Genomic DNA, 17,358 nt, shown 5'->3' on the forward strand with positions numbered 1-17,358 from the left:
GGTCCACCGAAGCCACGGGACCAGCAACTGGCAGAGCGCCCCCCACGGCATGCCGCCGTGCTTGGGGCGGCAAAATGTCTAGAGCCGCCCCTGGGTTCCAGGCAGTTGGCAGGGGGCGGCCATGAGGGAAGGGCAGTTTTTAGGTTAGGAGATGAGGCCAGAAGGTTCCGGGGAGCTGGCAGGGGGCGGCCATGAGGGAAGGGCAGTTGTTAGGAGATGAGGCCGGAAGGTTCCGGGGAGTTGGCAGGGGGCAGCCATGAGGGAAGGGCAGTTTTTAGGTTAGGAGATGAGGCCAGAAGGTTCCGGGGAGCTGGCAGGGGGCGGCCATGAGGGAAGGGCAGTTGTTAGGAGATGAGGCCGGAAGGTTCCGGGGAGTTGGCAGGGGGCAGCCACCCATGCTGCTGCCATATAGCCCCTCAATGTAGGGTAATGACTCAGAGCATCAGTTTCTCCCCCAAAAGGGGGATTTTATCTCCTTCATTCATTAGAGAGGAAGAGGGGTGATTTGTGAGGAGACTCTGTCGCTGTTTGATAATCAGCAAGGCGAATCCAGGAGGATTTTCAAGTCAGTATTTCACCATGGAGACAAACCCAGCGAATGCAGAGGATCCAAGTTGTCCTTTGTTAATTTACTTAGTGGCAGGATCTTCCCAATTCACTCCAGGGAACAGGCCCCAGGAAGACCGAGGGCTCATTGAGGACTGCAAGGTCGCACCAGCCAACCTATCTGAGAGGGGTTTTGCAGGAACAGGGGAGAGCTGTTGGCATTCCCCTGGCCGCTAAGTGGCGTGATTTCTCCATAATTCACAGCAGCCAGGGGTTTGTTTGCTAGGAGAAAACCCAGCTGTAAAGAAGCATCAGAAGAAGAGGGTTTTTTTACCCATGAAAGCTTATGCCCAAAGAAATCTGTTAGTCTTTAAGGTGCCACCAGACTCCTCGTTGTTTCAGCTGTAAAGGGTTTAACTGTCCCATTGCTGGTGTGTCCCCACCTCCCTTATCCAGGGCACAGGTGTTTACACTGCTCTGGGCTCTGCTCACCACACTCAGAACACTTCAACAACCCACAAAGCTTCAACCCTGGTAATTTCTTGGATGAGAAAACGGCAGTAAGAAGGATGATGCCTTTTGCAACTTTCCTCAGGTACGAGAACCCCCACCTGAATGGATCAGAAAGCCTCAGGTCCAGTATCGATCCCTTCAGGGGTCAGTGGCAGAGCATCGGCGTTGTTGCAGTTATCGTATTACTAGCCCTGAGGTCCTTGTCTGATCCTCTGAAATCCAGATCCTCACCCATAGCACCAGACAGAGTGGATCAGAGCAGGCAGTTATCTATCCCGGTAGCCCATCTCCAACAGTGGCCACTACTAGACGTTTCAGAGGAAAGTACAAGAGATCCCTTAAGGGGCAGCTATGGAATAATCTGCCCATAGGGTAGTTTCTTCCTACCCCCAGTAGTTAGAGATTGGTTTATGCCTTAAAGTAGGAGAGGTGTCTAGCCCTTCCGATTCTTGGGATGCTTTTTTCCCCTTGTCCTTCCCCATGTAAGTCAGGATGTGGGCTTGTAGTTAGAAGAGGTGACCTTAGGAGTCAGGATTCCTGGGTTCTAGTCCTGTTCTGGGAATGCAAGGGGCTGTAGCAGTTTAAAACAAATGGAATTAAGACTCCTGGTTTCTAAGCCTACTTTGGGAGTGGAGTGGGATCTACTGGTTAAAGCAGGTGAAGCTAGGACTCCTGGGTTCATTTTAAAGGACGAGGAGTACTTGTAACACGGCTACCACTCTGAAACCTGGGTTTATTTTAGTTACCCATATCATGGTGTGACGAAGTGGGGGAGTTTCTTGTTTTTTCCTTGTTAGACTCTTAAGTTCATTGAAATAAAACCTTTTGCTTTGAAATGTCTATTTGAAATGAAAAATTGCATTTGGTTTGACAATTCCCATTTCATTTCTAAGTGCAAATCTTCATTCTGAATCGACACTTGAAAAGGAAAAGTTGGGTTTTGATTGTCCCCAAATTGACATTTTCCCATGGAAAATTTATATTTTGACAAAACTACATTTTCCCTTGGGAAAACTTTTTGGACAAATAATTTCAACCAGCTGTAGGAGTTAGTCACTTCCTGAAAACACCAGTTTAAGTCAAAACTGCCAGGTAATTCAGATTCATAGGCAAGGTTTCTGCTCACACATGAAACCCCAAATATACAGATAATGACCCCCAAACTACCTTTGCTATAAATCAACACAGATTCACGTACTTTCTTGGGATTCTCATTCCCAATATTAATAGCTGTATTTGAATAGTGACTTTAGGACCTACGTCCATTAACTTTCAAATTACTTTTAAAAATCAAGGCCTTAGGCATGCTTTAAAATGTTACCCTCGGACCATTTCATTTATCATGGAGAAGGTCACAAGATGACTTGATCACGGTCTCTGATTACCTACATAGGGAGAAGATAATCTAATACTAGAGGGTTCTTTAATCTACCAGACCAAGCCAGAACAAGACACAAAAGCTGGAAGTTGAAGTTGGCCAAGTTTCAGATTGGAAATAAGGTACAATTCTTTAACAGTGAGGGTAATTAAGCATTGAAACCACTTAGCAAGGGATGTGTTGGATTCTCCGTCCCTTGGCATCTTGCTATCAAAACTGGACGTCTCTTCTTAGAAGATACCCTCTAGTTCAGTGTTTCTCAACCTTCTTGATACCAGGGACCGCCTTGCTGCCTTCCTAAAATGTATCAGGAAGATCTCAGGGGCCAGCACCGGTCGATGGACCGGTCACTGAGAAACACTAGCTCACCCATAAACGATTGGGCTCAATTAAAGAATCCCTGGGTGAAGTTCTCTGGCCAGGGTTAGACAGGAGTCAGACTAGGTGATCTAATGCTCCCTTCTGAACCTCAGCACCTATCCACCGCTTGGCTCATTGGCAGACAGCTCTCAGTATATAGAGTCAAGGGGTGTTCTGGGATGAGGTCAGTGTCTCTTGGGTCCACCAGTCGCTGCCCAAGGTGAGGAACAAGAACAAATGAGCTTTGCTGGCACAGCAGAGAGATGGCAGCTGTAACAATATCTACCGTCATGCGTCAGGAGCTTTACAAAGGGTGGTAACAAAGATTGTTGTTCTCAGGGACACAGGAGGAACTTGCAGGTCAGGTGAGCCACAAGGGATAGAATCCAGGAATCCTGGCACCTAGTCCCCTCCCAGAGCCAAGAACAGAAGCCAGAAGCCTTGACTCCCACCCAGTGCTGTAGCATTATCCAGATCATCTCGCACTATCCCGGCATCCTCAGTAATAATAATACCTAGCTCTTATACAGCATTTTTCCTTGGTAGATCTCAAAGCACATCACAAACGAGCTAAGTAGCATTAACCCCATTTTATAGATGAGGAAACTGAGGCAAGGGACGGTGCTGTGACTTGCCCCAAGGTAACCCAGCAGTCCAGCGGCAGAGCAGATGTGATCTGAATAATATCACTCCGGAACTCTCTTTTTTCCACTTCGCTCTCTTAATTTCTCTCTTTTCATTGTTGATCTCGCTCCAGAAAATGTGAGGGTGAAACAGGCACCATTTTTTTTACAACATTCCCTCGCAGCAGTGTAATCCTGAGGGATTAGCCCAGGACTACTAACATCAGGGGATTAAAACCTGAAAATCAGTTAACGATGTATGTTCTGACCTAAAAACAACGGAGAATGTTCCCCCGCCTGGTGTCTGTTTAATCTGCCAGCTTTTGAACAAGGGAGTGAGTGATGCAGTGTCCCCTTCACACCAGAGAGAGCTCTGAACAACAAGAAAAACCCTTTATCTGCACACACCTAAACCTTGGAAAGAGTGTGTATTCAAATCTGGCATCTCAGTTTGCCGCTCAGTGGGCACGGCTTGTTGGCCTGCACAGTGGACAGCTTCTGGGACCGTGAAGGAATTGTAGGTTGCGAGGCAAGTGGTGTTTTTGATAGGGATGGGATAGGCTATGTAGAAGGACCGTAGAGTCGATAGATGGGGGTGCACCCAACGACGGTAGGTGGCTTGATGTGCGTACATATGGGAATGGAGGCACAGATGCATGTATATGACACTAGATATCTGTACGCACGTATTTGGCAACAGATGGACGCATACACTCGTGGCAGTAGATACACATCTATACGGTGACAGAAAGAGAGGTTAGCTAGCCATGCGGCCTACGGGCACAATCCAAACACCCCACTGCCCGGGGCTTTCAGCCTTCTCTGAGGCACTCTGCTTGTGCGTGTTGTTCGGTCAGGAGGAGCAATGGACCTAAGCCAAAAGGCAGGGCTAAGGACTCAGGCATTACCACAGAGGAGGGCGGTGTCCTCGTTTCCTGGCTGATGGGCTCTTCTGGCTCCCGTACAAGCGTGATGTCAGCAGCAGCGTGGCTGGTTTGTAAACAGCTCCTTCCTTGGGGGCTACGCCCCCCACTAGTCCTGACATGATTCCAGCAGGCAGGACACCAACAGCTTCTCACTGCTCCTGCTCCCTCCACATTGAGATCCTGCCTTTAGCTGTGGACAAGAGCTGGTTTTTCCGGGAGGGAGAGCAGGAGGAAGGCTCAGACAAATGTAACCAGCAAAACTGGTTCCTAAAGCATAGTAGTCTACACGGGAGAACTTTTAAGGTGTAACAAAGGGGTGGATTTAAACCGGTCTGGTTATTCAATTATCAGAGTGCCTGGTTTTGGTTTCATTTATGTTGCATGGGAAGATGTTTAAGCCAAATCATAAAAAAGCTACTCTGGTACTGGAATAAGAGTGTTCACACAGGCCCTTATACTGGATAACATAGCTAGACCTGGATAACAGGATTGGTATCACTGGTAACACTTCCCTGTGTAGACGCTGTTTGGTAACCCAGTGTGTGCGGTCCCTACACAATAATGCAAGATTAGACAGATGGGTATGGATTTAAATGGCTTCATAAATGGATATGTATGTGGGGGCAAGGAAGCAGGGATAGATTTTGCCCATCCATTCCTCCATCCCCAGACACACCCATCTATCCATCCATCCATTCCTCCGTCCTCAGATACACCCATCTATCCGTCCATCCATTCCTCCGTCCCAGACACACCCATCTATCCGTCCATCCATTCCTCCGTCCCCAGACACACCCATCTAGCCGTCCATCCATTCCTCCGTCCTCAGACACACCCATCTATCCGTCCATCCATTCCTCCGTCCTCAGACACACCCATCTATCCGTCCATCCATTCCTCCGTCCCCAGACACACCCATCTATCCATCCATCCATTCCTCCATCCTCAGACACACCCATCTATCCGTCCATCCATTCCTCTGTCCTCAGACACACCCATCTATCCGTCCATCCATTCCTCCGTCCCCAGACACACCCATCTATCCGTCCATCCATTCCTCCGTCCCCAGACACACCCACCTATCCGTCCATCCATTCCTCCATCCCAGACACACCCATCTATCCGTCCATCCATTCCTCCATCCCCAGACACACCCATCTATCCGTCCATCCATTCCTCTGTCCCAGACACACCCATCTATCCGTCCATCCATTCCTCCGTCCCCAGACACACCCATCTATCCGTCCATCCATTCCTCCATCCCAGACACACCCATCTATCCGTCCATCCATTCCTCCATCCCCAGACACACCCATCTATCCGTCCATCCATTCCTCTGTCCCAGACACACCCATCTATCCGTCCATCCATTCCTCCGTCCTCAGACACACCCATCTATCCGTCCATCCATTCCTCCGTCCTCAGACACACCCATCTATCCATCCATCCATTCCTCCGTCCTCAGACACACCCATCTATCCGTCCATCCATTCCTCCGTCCCCAGACACACCCATCTATCCATCCATCCATTCCTCCGTCCTCAGACACACCCACCTATCCGTCCATCCATTCCTCTGTCCTCAGACACACCCATCTATCCGTCCATCCATTCCTCCGTCCCCAGACACACCCATCTATCCATCCATCCATTCCTCCGTCCTCAGACACACCCATCTATCCGTCCATCCATTCCTCCGTCCTCAGACACACCCACCTATCTCTATCTGAGTCCCCCTGGATTTGTACACATTTGAACAGCAGTGATCTCTCTGAAAAACCATGTCTTGTCCACTGCTAGAAGCAGGATCCCTATCCAGATGGAGCCATGTTCTGAACCACTATGGCAGAGCTGGTGAAAAACGGCAGGTGTAGTGTTTGAAGCCAGTGAGTGCCAACCTGTCATGGATTTCTACCGGTTAGGAGCATGCATTTCACACGGCTAAGAGGAGCTGGGCCCCAGCAGGCTGTGTGGGCTAGTGGTGAAGGAAAACTGGCTTCTAGTCCCAGGTCTGCTACTGACCTGCCATGTGACCTGGTGTGGGTCAATCCAGGTACAACTTTCCATGGTGACTTAAGAGTCTCAATAGCACTGAAAGCCAAGGAGACCTTGGCTCCTAACGGCCTCCGTCCCATCTGAAATTGGGTCTACGCTTGGGCTAACAGGAGAAAGTTGCACTGGTATAACTGTCTTTTACCCAGATAGTTACTATATGCCCCATATGGGAATAACTCTCCCCATACAGTGCCGTGATACCAGTCCAGCGGCACGCTCACTACTAAGGGGCTGTGCGGCTTTCACGACCCTTTCTATTGTGGCAGGGCCTTAGGCTGCTAAATCACTTGGGACTTTCCATGCTTCAGTTTCCCTCTCTTTAAAATCAGGGTGTTGACCCACATTAGAGAGCTGAAGATTAATTAGCACATGCTTGTAAAGAGCTTCCTCATTAGGAAGGTCCTGCCAGGGCTGCTCTTTTCATCCCTCCCCCACAGACCAACCGACTGAGCAGAGACCACGGGGAGACGGGAGGAGATTTCTACAGTTTAATGCAAAAAAAGGTCAGAATGAACATGCCGGGGGGCCCGATCCTGCTGTGAGTTACCCCAAGGTAACATTAGTGGGGGGAGGGGACATAATCAAGGGCAGGAGTCAAGCCCGAGTCACCACGGCAGCAGGGGCACACGGGAAACCTGAGTGTTGAGGACAGTCAGACATGGTGGAGGGAGAGATTAAAAAAACAACAAACAAACAAACCAATCCCCATCTTGGGAGAAGAGAAAATCTCCCTGTTAACTCCCCCTCCCCCCCAGCTCTCCCCTGTGACACCAGTGTCAGGCTGCGTAATGCGCTGCCACTCTGAGCTGGGGGGTGACTCGTTTCTGAGGAAATCAAGCCCACCCAGTCTCTGTTTAGCCCTTTAAATCTGGGCGGGGGGAGGACTGTGTGTGTCTAGAAGGCAAAGCCCCCGAAGTCCAGCGCGTCGAAGTCCTGGTCCAGCCCTTCGTAATCCAGCATCTCATACTGGGAGGCCTCAGCATCGCAGGCGGACGGGTGATAGCCCAGTTCTTTGAAGTCGGGGGGGTGCATCTCCCCAGGCCGGCTGGCCGTGGCTGAGGTCACCATGTAGCCCATGGTGGGGCCGGCTGCTGCTCCCCCCATCAGCAGGCAGGCGGCCTTCACCCCCGCGTGCATCTGGGAGCCGTGGCGCAGGCAACGGGGCGAGCAAGGCTCCTTGCACAGGCTGCTCCTGGTGGCTGGGGCAGAAATGGCGGGAGAAGGAGGGTCAGTCGCCCAGAGCCAAACCCTGGGCCTGGTTCTATGTCAGCTCTAACGCATTGAATGGGGATTCGGGAGATCCTGGTTCCACTCCCAGCTCTGCCAGTGACCCAGTCACTTTCCCATCTCTGTGTCCCATCTGTGCACCCTGGGAAGAATGAGCCTTCCTTTGTCTGATGGGACTGTGAGCTCTTTGGGCAGAGGCTGTCTCTGGGCCTGAGCAGCACCCAGTGCCCTGGGGCCCAGATCTGATGGTACGATGCTGGCCTACCCCATAGCGCAGATGCCGCCTGCGCCAGCAGAAGCGGTTTTCTGTCAGTGTAGGAACATCACAGTCCTGCATGACAGGAGCTCAGTCAATGGAAGCATTCTTCTGTAACCTCGCTGTGCCTACACTAGGACTGGGTCGGTGTAATTATGTCAACCAAGGATTTTTTACCCCCCTGACCAAGTTAGATAGGTCAGCCTGTTTTACGTGTAGACCAAGCCTCCGCTGGAGCCTTTAGGTCCTACTGTAATACTGACAATAATGCAGCAACTCCTGATTTGCACCAGATTGTGAAATTACTCTGGTGCAAAAGGCTCTCACTTTGCACTTTACATTAGGCTTAATTTGGTTTACCTTAAATTGATTAGGAACTAGGGGCGGCTCTAGACATTTCGCCGCCCCAAGCACGGCGGCATGCCGCAGGGGGCGCTCTGCCGGTCGCCGGTCCTGTGGCTCCAGTGGACCTCCCACAGGTGTGCCTGCAGAGGGTCCGCTGGTCCCGCGGCTCCACCGAAGCCTCCTGGCGACCGGCAGAGCGCCCCCCCGTGGCATGCCGCTCCAAGCACGCGCTTGGCGTGCTGGGGCCTGGAGCCGCCCCTGTTAGGAACAGGCCTAAGCTAAGCCAAAATCAGAGCATCTGCATTGAGGTGTGAGCCAGTTTAACTCAACCAGAACAAGCTTGTGTGTAGATAAGGCCTGAGTGGAATCAAAACCAGGCCCCAAAGCTCATGAGGTGGCAAGAACCCACGTCCATTCCTGTTTTTAACTGCACTGGAGTTCAGAGCTTCCTAGATGTCAAGGCCAAAAGGAACCACTGTGATCACCTGGTCTGACCTCCTGTGTAACCCAGCCCAGAGAACCCCACCTAGGCCAGTTAACGAGGGCTAAACCCCGGAGGAAATTTGCCCGGGAAGCCTAGCTTGGTGATGGAGGAGGGCATGAGAGCCATTGAGGGGCATCAGCGGGGTGTGAACCCCAAGGAGGAACCAGTGGGGTGAAGCTGAGTGTCAGGGGGTGCTGCCTGGCAGCGAGATCTGGCAGGCTGTGGAATCGCCGCCCTGGGGTGAGGGTGAGAGCCCAGTTCGCTGGCGCATTCAAACGACCTTGGGCAGGCTCCGGGGAGACAGACTGTAGAGAACAGTCATGCATTGGGTTCGGGCCGTCTCTGCTCGAGCGTCTCATCTCTTCTGGGCAGTGTCCTGGGGCATAGAGTGTAGCAGGAGACCCTGCCTGCAGGACCTGGGGCAGGGTCCTGGTGGGAGTGCCCCAGGTCCAGTTACGGGGACTCTGGGAACAAGCCTATCATGGTAGGTCCCTGGCACCAAGACAAATAGCCAAGAAAGCCAGACCCCGCCTAACCGGGACCCAGTACCTTCTCTGTTCTGTGTGCCAGGAGAACCTCCTCCCCCTTCTTTCCAGCAGCATTTCCTAGACGGAGAGTCGATGTGCAGCTTGCACCTCGCTGGGGACCCTTGGGAGAAGCTCTGTGCAGAGGGAGGAAGCACCATCACTATGGGGACAAAGGGGTGGACCATCCGAAGGGGGGGACCAACCCAGGGCAGAGGCGGGACCTGTGGATGATATCCTGGCCCGGCTGATGTCAAGGGCAAACTTCCATTGACTGCCAGGGTTTCACCCAAGGGCCCGGTTACTCAAGAGATGCTGAGCTCCTGCGGATCCCCCTGGCTGTGACTGGAGCTGCCGGTGCTCAGCACAGCCTGGAAATCAGGCCCCAGGCATCTCAAGCTGGCAGCAAGAGCCAGTGGCCACTTGTGAAAATGCAGCTGCCCGAGGCCATAGGGCAAATGGAGACAATCAGCTCCCCTATCGCTGCAGGGGTGGGAGGGAGATTCCCAGGGAACTGGTCCCCCCCAGAGCAGCACAGAAGGACCTGGCTGTGGCTGAGACTCGGACCCACAATAGCCCAAGGTCCAAACTGGAATTGCTCTTGGAGCAGAAGAGGTGGATGGGCCGCTGGTGAACTGCAGGGACTGAGCGGCTTCCTGCCCCCCCGCACTCCTCAAGCAGTTAAGTGAGGCACCGAGAACCCGCCAGGCCCAAAAGCCCCTCGGTGCCTTTGCCTCCTTTCCCAACGGCCCCGCTTAGCTGCTGCAAGCTGGCATCATGGGCAGCCTGGCTGCGGTGACTGATGCCAGCCAGGGACCCGGCCCTGGACTTTGGACTTTGATTCCACTTACCTCTTTGACTTTGCGGAGGATGTTGAGCCACTGCCTGCAGTGGGGGGGAGTGGGGGGGGGGAGGAAAAACCCTGATTAGTCCCGACAGCCTAACAAGCTGGTCACCCCTCGCCAGCTCCTGCTGCCTGGGACCCAGGAGAGCAGGGCTCATTTCCCCGGTCTGCTGCCGCCTCCTGGGACACGCCGCTGTGTCGCTGGGCCATCGGCAGAACTTTCTCCCAGGGAGCAAGCAGCAAAGCTGGCCTAGCCAGGCTGGAGGGCCGCCGATCGGGGAGCCCTGCGGCACCGCTCCCACCGGGGCCCCTCCCGCAGCAGCTGTGTGGATTTCAGCTCTCCCCATGCACCCTCACCGCCCCCATCCCCCGGCCCCAGGCTCTGGTTTTACCTGCACTCCTGGCTGTCCGGGGCCAGCAGCAGAAGGAAGGTCCCATCCCTGAGGCTGAGGCCCAAGCAGCTGTCCCGCTGGGCACCCAGGGGCAGGCGGGGCAGGTTGCCGATCTCGCTGCCCTCCAGGATGGCCTGGCAGCTGGTGCTGAGCGAGATGCCCAGCTCGGCCGGGGACTGGGCATCACGGCCGATCAGGAGGCTCCCGTCCATGGAGAGGAAAAGGAACTTCTCCTTCCATTGCTTAAAGAGAAAGCCCCCTGCAAAGCAGAGAGGGGCCCCGTGAGGCCATGTCCCAACTGCTCACCACCCTGCTGGGCAGCTGCGAGGGAAGGATTGGCCCCATCTCCTGCTGGGGAAGAACCCAGGAGTCCTGGCTCTCACCACTAGACACCACTCCCCTTCCAGAGCCAGGGATAGAACCCAGGAGTCCTGGCACCCAGCCCCCTACTCTAACCCACCAGACCCTAATCCCCTCCCAGAGTCAGGGACAGAAGCTGAATCCTGGCTCCCCACCCCCTGTTCTAATCACTAGACCCCACTCTCTTCCCACATGGGCAGAGATTCAGTGACTTGTCCAGGGTCATGTAGAGAGTCTGTGGCAGAGCCAGGAATCAACCTGTGTCCCCAGCTGGTACCCCACTACTAGACCCTCCACTGCACTTCCTCTGGCACCAGCGTCTCACTGCCCACCAGCCTCCGGGGGGTGAACCCAGGCCCACCAGCTGCTCAGCCTGAGCGGGAGAACCAGCCCCACCCGCAGGGAGCTGGGAGAGACTCCCAGGGCCTGACTCTCAGTCACGCTGAGGCCCCTCTGTGCTGCAGTGCGCAGGATCGTCCCCCTGAGAGCCCTCCCACCCCACCCAGGAGCCTCCCTGGCCAGAGTGGAGCTGGCGTAAGGCCCTGGCACCCACCCTGCTCCCTACCCCGGGTGTAGGGGGCAGATCAGAGGTGTGGCTGGGCGCACTGCGCTGTGGCTAGTTTCTGCCCCCCAGGGCCCATAGGGGGGATAGCACATGAGGCTGGGCAGCCCTGAGGCTGGGACAACATTTTTAAAAGCCCTACAATAACAAACCAGTGTAAACATCCCCAGTGCTCAGGACCAATGATACATCAGTATATAATTTATATGCTACATGGTGCTCATCAGCAACCCTACAATAACAAACCAGCAGGGGGCCCCTGCCGAGAGCTACAGTGCAAGCACTGGTGCGATCCGTGGTGGTGAGCCCATTGCTTGCTGGGAGATTGGAAAGGGTTCAGAGCCGTGCGAGGCTGAGTCGACGTCCGTGAAACACCCAGAAACCATCTGCTTGGCTTGTGGACTCCGTCCCAGCCTGTGGGTACCTACACCGGGCTACGTAACCAGAGCGAGAGCCGACGGCTGGGAAACGCGGCGGGATTTTGTAGCACAGCTGGTGGAGCGGAAGGGGACACTGCGATCGGCCTGCCCACAAACCAGCGTCCAGGCTTTCGGTGCCAGAGCAGTGTTTGAAGGAGGCCGATGGAGCTTTGATCCAGGCCTGGGTCCCACCCCACCAAAGAGCTGCTGTTCCCGTCTGCTGAAGGGAGGGTTAGGGGGTCACTGCGGGGAGCATTCAGGGACCCTGCTACAAGTTCCGACGGCTTCCCGAAGCCCAGGCCCCACGGGTGGGGGGCAGAAAGGTCTGCGCATTGGAGGCTGACCTGTGTGTCGAGCGGTGAGCGGGAGAGGTGGGGGGGGGATGTAATCACCCAGCGTCTCCTAGCAGCATTTTAGTTTTGGAACCAGCCCCTTAAAGATGGCAAACGTGAGGGGATGGTGCTGAACTCAGCCGGCATGGCGGGGGATGTGGGGCGGGGCCTGGCATGGAGGCAGCACGCGTGTATCTGCAACCCAGCTGCGCCCGGTGCTTTCTCCATAGCATCAGACACAGCATCCCCAGAAAGCCACCTGCCCCAGTGACTCTCCCGTGGTGCCTTAACCCGCGGGAGCCTGGCAGGGATGGAGGCATGGGCAGCGGCCTCCCAGAGCCGGGCACTGGGCACATGGAAACCCCTGATTAAATTCGGTCGGCCATTTTGGGATTAGAATTCCATCAAGGGTTGGCGGTTCTAATCCCAGCCCGCGCGGGGGGGGACACACAGACACAGGCAGCAGAGGGACAATGCTAAATCCCTGTGGTCAACTAGGACAAGGGAAGCAAGTGGGGATTGCTGGGGCCATCGGAAGAAAATGTAACCCTTTGGGGGCAGGTGAGACTGGTAGAAAAAATAACAGCCCGGTTCGCCAGTGGACAGAGCCAGTTGGGAGCAAATGGCTCCGTGTGCTGCTAATGTATTAATTCGCCCACGCACCGGGCTCCTGCTTTCATTAAGAATTGATTTGAATTTCCAAAGGCAAAAGCAATTTACCCTGCAAAGTTTGCCACAGCTGTGATCCCTACCAGTTAGAGCTGGTCAAAATGTTCTTCATCAAAATATTTTTTGATCATAAATGGCTTTTTCATGCAGAGGACAATGTGAATTGACATTTCAAAGACAAATAAAAAATATTCAGTAAAAGTGCTTGGATTTGGGAAAAATCGGGTTTTGTTTAAAAAAAATTAAGCTTTTGATTAAAAAATAGTTTTCAGTTAAAAATTCAGGTTTCGGTTAGTTGTAAAAAAAAATCAAGTTTTGATATAAATGGTCAAGATTCTGTGAAAACATTTGTTTTTCCAGTGCAGTTTTCAAGTTCAAAATGTTTAGGGGTTTGGTTTTCAAAAACCCACCAGGTCTTTTCACAAAGTCACCACTGAGAAAAAGAAAAACCATTTTCCAACGTCCAGAGAACAAATCCTGGGGGTTCCCCAGCTGGCTCCACTCCCAAAGGCTTTCGGGCCCGGTCCAAACCCCCTTTGAACCCACAGGCTTTGGCCCAGCGCCTTAGCCCAGGTGAAGGGAGGGTGGGGGGAAGGCTGGGAGCTGAAGGCCCTGCTGGGCTGCCTGGGGTTAGAATCGGGTGCAGTTGAGGGGAAGGGGGTAGAACCGGACCTGAGGGTACCAGGCCGTTCAAACAAGGGGGGACGTTTAGCCGGGATACCCACTGGCACCAATGGGTTCGGTTGGAGATTCTCCTTCCTGGCAGCGAGATACTCCAGGCCCCACAATGGTGCCTAATTAATGATTGTCACCAACAACTCCCAGAGTCCCTGGGCTGGGGCTGCAGAGTTGGTGCTGCTCGTGGGGTGCTAGTCACACAGCACAGCGACTGCCAGATTCTGATCTGTTCCCCCAGGGTAAATCTGGAGTCACCCCCTGACTGCAATGGGCTCAGGGCCAGAGTCTGATCTCAGCTCCCCCTGGGGGTCAATGCAGAGTCACCCCCCAGAACCTCAGGGCAGTTTCTCTGAGGTCCAGATGCTTCTTCTCATTCCAGGTTTTTGATAGAGGAAGGAAAATCGCAACAGGAATCAAGGCAGCTATCTGGAGTGGGGCCGGACCGAGCCCCCGGGCCAGCGGCGAGGTGGGTGCCGGAGGTGCGGAAGGGAGGGGGCGCTCACCGTATTTCCTTAGGTAACCCCGATGAATTCCGGAGGAGCTCATGCTGGACCAAACCATCCATCAGACCGGCGAGCCAGGAAAGACCCGGGGGGGCCAGCTGCCAAGAGCCTTGAGCAGAGGCCAAATCTAATCCCTAATGCAGCCCGCTGCTGGGGGAATCCCAGGGATCTCATCCCTGCCAGCCAATCGCAGCTCACGCAGGCAGCCGCTCCCCCTGCCCCCCGGCTGGGGGGTATAACGGGCCAGATCCCCAGGTGCTGTAAATAGGTCACAGCACCACTGGAGTCAGTGGGGAACTGGAGCAATGGTGGTTCACACCAACAGGGGATCTGGCCCCGGTCGGCGCATCCTTTTCATCTGGCACTAGGGCCTTTAGCGCCCCGAGGCTGCAGCCAATCCCTGGGTTGTTAGCGCTGCTACAAAATACTATTTCCCCTGGGAGGGGGGGGAAGGCCCCCAAACCAGCCCCTCCCTGGCTGGGTGCTGCTCGCCATGACATCACCAATCAGAGAACTCCGACGGGCAGGGGTGTGAGGCAGCAGGTCCACACAGACTATCAGCAGCACAGCCCCTGCACCCAGTGCCCTGGTGCTCCACAGGGTCCTGCCTTCTGAGGTCTCCGTTCAGGGTGCTCAGTTGCTCCATTAAAATTACGTCACTGCTAAAATTGTTCTTTATTGGAAGGAAATTGTGAAATTCAAGGTGTTTGCTAAAAAAAAGCCAGTGATAAATATTATTATTGACTGCAAAACCGGTGGAGGGAATGCAAAACATCTCCCGGGATTCCCATGAAACCAGGCCATTGTTAGCAAATTATAAATGAAACCTAGGAATGACGGGGATCCGTCAGGAATCCATTCGGCTCAGGATCTCATCTCTGGCAATGCCCAGTACAGGTCACTTGAGGGGAAGGTGAAAAAACCCTGCAGCAGAGATTAAAAACCTCTGATTTTTTAGGAGCTGTTAATTTCATTGCAAATATTTTAGTGCAACTACAGTGAATCTCTCCGACATGCTCTTTCCCCAGCACTGCAGGTTTAGATAAACCTCCTGGTTTCCAGTTTCCACATCCACTTCCCCAGATTGCCCGGTGCAGCATGACACAGGTACAAATATGTTTTATTATTATAGCACCTGGAGGCCCTGACTGAGATCAGGCACCGTCGCGCCGGGCGTTGCCCAGACCCTGACCGAGATTGGGGCCCCGTCGCGCCGGGCGCTGCCCAGACCCCAACCAAGATCAGGGCCCCGTCGCGCCGGGCGCTGCCCAGACCCCAACCGAGATCAGGGCCCCGTCATGCCAGGCGCTGCCCAGACCCCGACCGAGATCAGGGCCCCATCACGCCGGGCGCTGCCCAGACCCCGACCGAGATCGGGGCCCCGTCACGCCGGGCGCTGCCCAGACCCTGACCGAGATCAGGCACCGTCGCGCCGGGCGCTGCCCAGACCCTGACTGAGATCAGGGCCCCGTCACGCCAGGCACTGCAGAGGCACATAGCGAGAGACAATTCCTGCCCCCTGGAGCTGACAGTTTGGACAGAGACGGGAAGGGTTATTATCTGCAGCACAAAGCCTGGTGTCAGTTGCAGCCTACAGCTGCTATTGTAATAAGGGGGGGCCAGAGCCACAGCTGCACTCCACTACATTGATTTGCATCTGATTGCGCAGCTCTGACACTGCCCTGTAGGAGAGAGCAGAGACCCCCCCTCTCTGGCCGGAGGAGTGAGTTTGCAGGGTCTCCGCCCAGTTCTTATGATCCAGCTGCTCCATTGCAGAAACTCACCCCCCGCATTAACTGGTAGCACCAGAGGCCGAAGCCCGAATGTGCCACGTGGTGATAGAGCCACCCCTCTCCTCCCCATCCCTTAGAGGGGTCCCTGCAGAGCACGTGCATGCGGAGGAGCGAGCGCTCCCCCTGCAGCTGCCCCTCCTCCGGGGAGAGCCCTCCTGAGCACAGCTCCTAGCTGGAACAAACGGGTGGAGCTGGGCTGATTAATATGGCCAAGGGTCCGGCCCCACGGAGGAGAGACTGACGCAGGCCATGGAGTGACTCACCCCAAACCACTCGGGGCGTCTGGCCAGAGCCAGCAGCTGAACCCAGCTCTCTCCTGTCCCAGGGCAACACTGGAACGACCCAGTCATCCTAGTGCAAAACAAAACGACTTGGAAATCCACAGGCTGGGGAAGCAAATAGCGATCGTATTAATAGGACCAAAAAATAAATAACCGAAGTCAAGAGGCAGGAAATTCCTTCCTGCTAAGACAACAGCTTCACGGCTGGGGAATGCAACGGAGCCGTTGGTGGGTTTTTTCCATCTGACACAAACCAGCGGGTCCGGCCAAGATTTCAGCCCTTCGCGGACCCACAGCGGCAGAGTCGGTTCCAGCTGCACGGGGAAGGCAGAGCCCAACCAAATTTGGGGTGGACGTTTCATTAGGTTGGGAGGGGCTGGGGCTCGTGGGTCAGTACCAGCTGCTCTGGAGCCAGAAGCCACCCTTGTGGACAGTAAGGGGGTAACCCACCCCTGGGGACAGGACTGGCTCCAGACCCTAGCGCGCCAAGCGCGCGCTTGGGACGGCATTTTGCCAGGAGGGCGGCAGGCGGCTCCGGCTGACCTCCCGCAGGCATGACTGCGGAGGGTCCTCTGGTCCCGCAGCTCCGGTGGAGCATCCGCAGGCATGCCTGCGGGAGGTCCACCAGCGCCACGGGACTGGCGACCGCCAGAGCGCACCCCGGGGCGCGCTTGGGGCGGCGGAATTCCTAGAGCCGCCCCTGCCCGGGGAGCCCCCAGCTCCTAGCACTTAGAGGGGAATTGACCCCCCAAAGCAGAACCGGGGCCAGGAGGCCAGCCCCACTAAAGGGTGGGGAGCCCAGCCCAGGGCTGCGGGGGATGGACAGCAGCCAAGGGGAATCATTCACTCTCTGCCTCCACTGATGCACCTCTCAGGGGCCAGATCCCCAGCCGGTGTGACGCGGCACAGCTCCATCAACTGCACCCATGTGTAACTCCTCTCCCCACAGAGCGGGCCGTGACCACTCACCCCCCGCACCTAGGGGGCAGCTGGGAGCTTGGTCTCCACACACCATTCAGAGGCTGCCAGCAAGAGGGTTTTGCAAGGAAGAGGCTCATCCCTCTAAGAACCAAGTCGAGACCCTGCAAACTCATTACACCCAGAGATGGGAGAAATCTCTGCTCTGATGGGTCACTTTCAGATCCCCAACAGCCCAGCCCCCATCGAAATCGGTGCAGCTGTGTCCATCTAAACTAGCTTCGTTATAATGGTAGCAACTATAGGCTCCAGCTGGGACTGGGGACCCATTGGGCCGGGTGCCACATAGACCCCGACCGAGATCAGGGTCC

At 54.9% G+C, this 17,358-nt stretch overlaps 1 protein-coding gene and 1 long non-coding RNA gene across 2 annotated transcripts; one reads left to right on the plus strand and one right to left on the minus strand.

Moving 5' to 3' along the window:
* Nucleotides 1-240: 240 nt before the first annotated feature.
* Nucleotides 241-16,361, plus strand: LOC123350293. The gene is made up of 5 exons (XR_006573744.1): nt 241-1,141; nt 2,453-2,559; nt 13,872-13,958; nt 15,024-15,102; nt 16,114-16,361. It is a non-coding gene; the product is annotated as an uncharacterized LOC123350293 (long non-coding RNA).
* LOC123350292 lies at nt 6,972-14,050 on the minus strand. The gene is made up of 5 exons (XM_044988789.1): nt 13,996-14,050; nt 10,473-10,731; nt 10,088-10,121; nt 9,262-9,373; nt 6,972-7,599 (listed from the first exon to the last, which is right to left on the minus strand). Exons 1-5 carry the CDS (start codon nt 14,036-14,038, stop codon nt 7,295-7,297), a joined length of 753 nt encoding a protein of 250 aa, XP_044844724.1. The 5' UTR covers nt 14,039-14,050; the 3' UTR covers nt 6,972-7,294.
* Nucleotides 16,362-17,358: the final 997 nt, after the last annotated feature.

Source organism: Mauremys mutica, chromosome 15 (assembly GCF_020497125.1).
Source record: "Mauremys mutica isolate MM-2020 ecotype Southern chromosome 15, ASM2049712v1, whole genome shotgun sequence".
NCBI classification, from domain to species: domain Eukaryota; kingdom Metazoa; phylum Chordata; order Testudines; family Geoemydidae; genus Mauremys; species Mauremys mutica.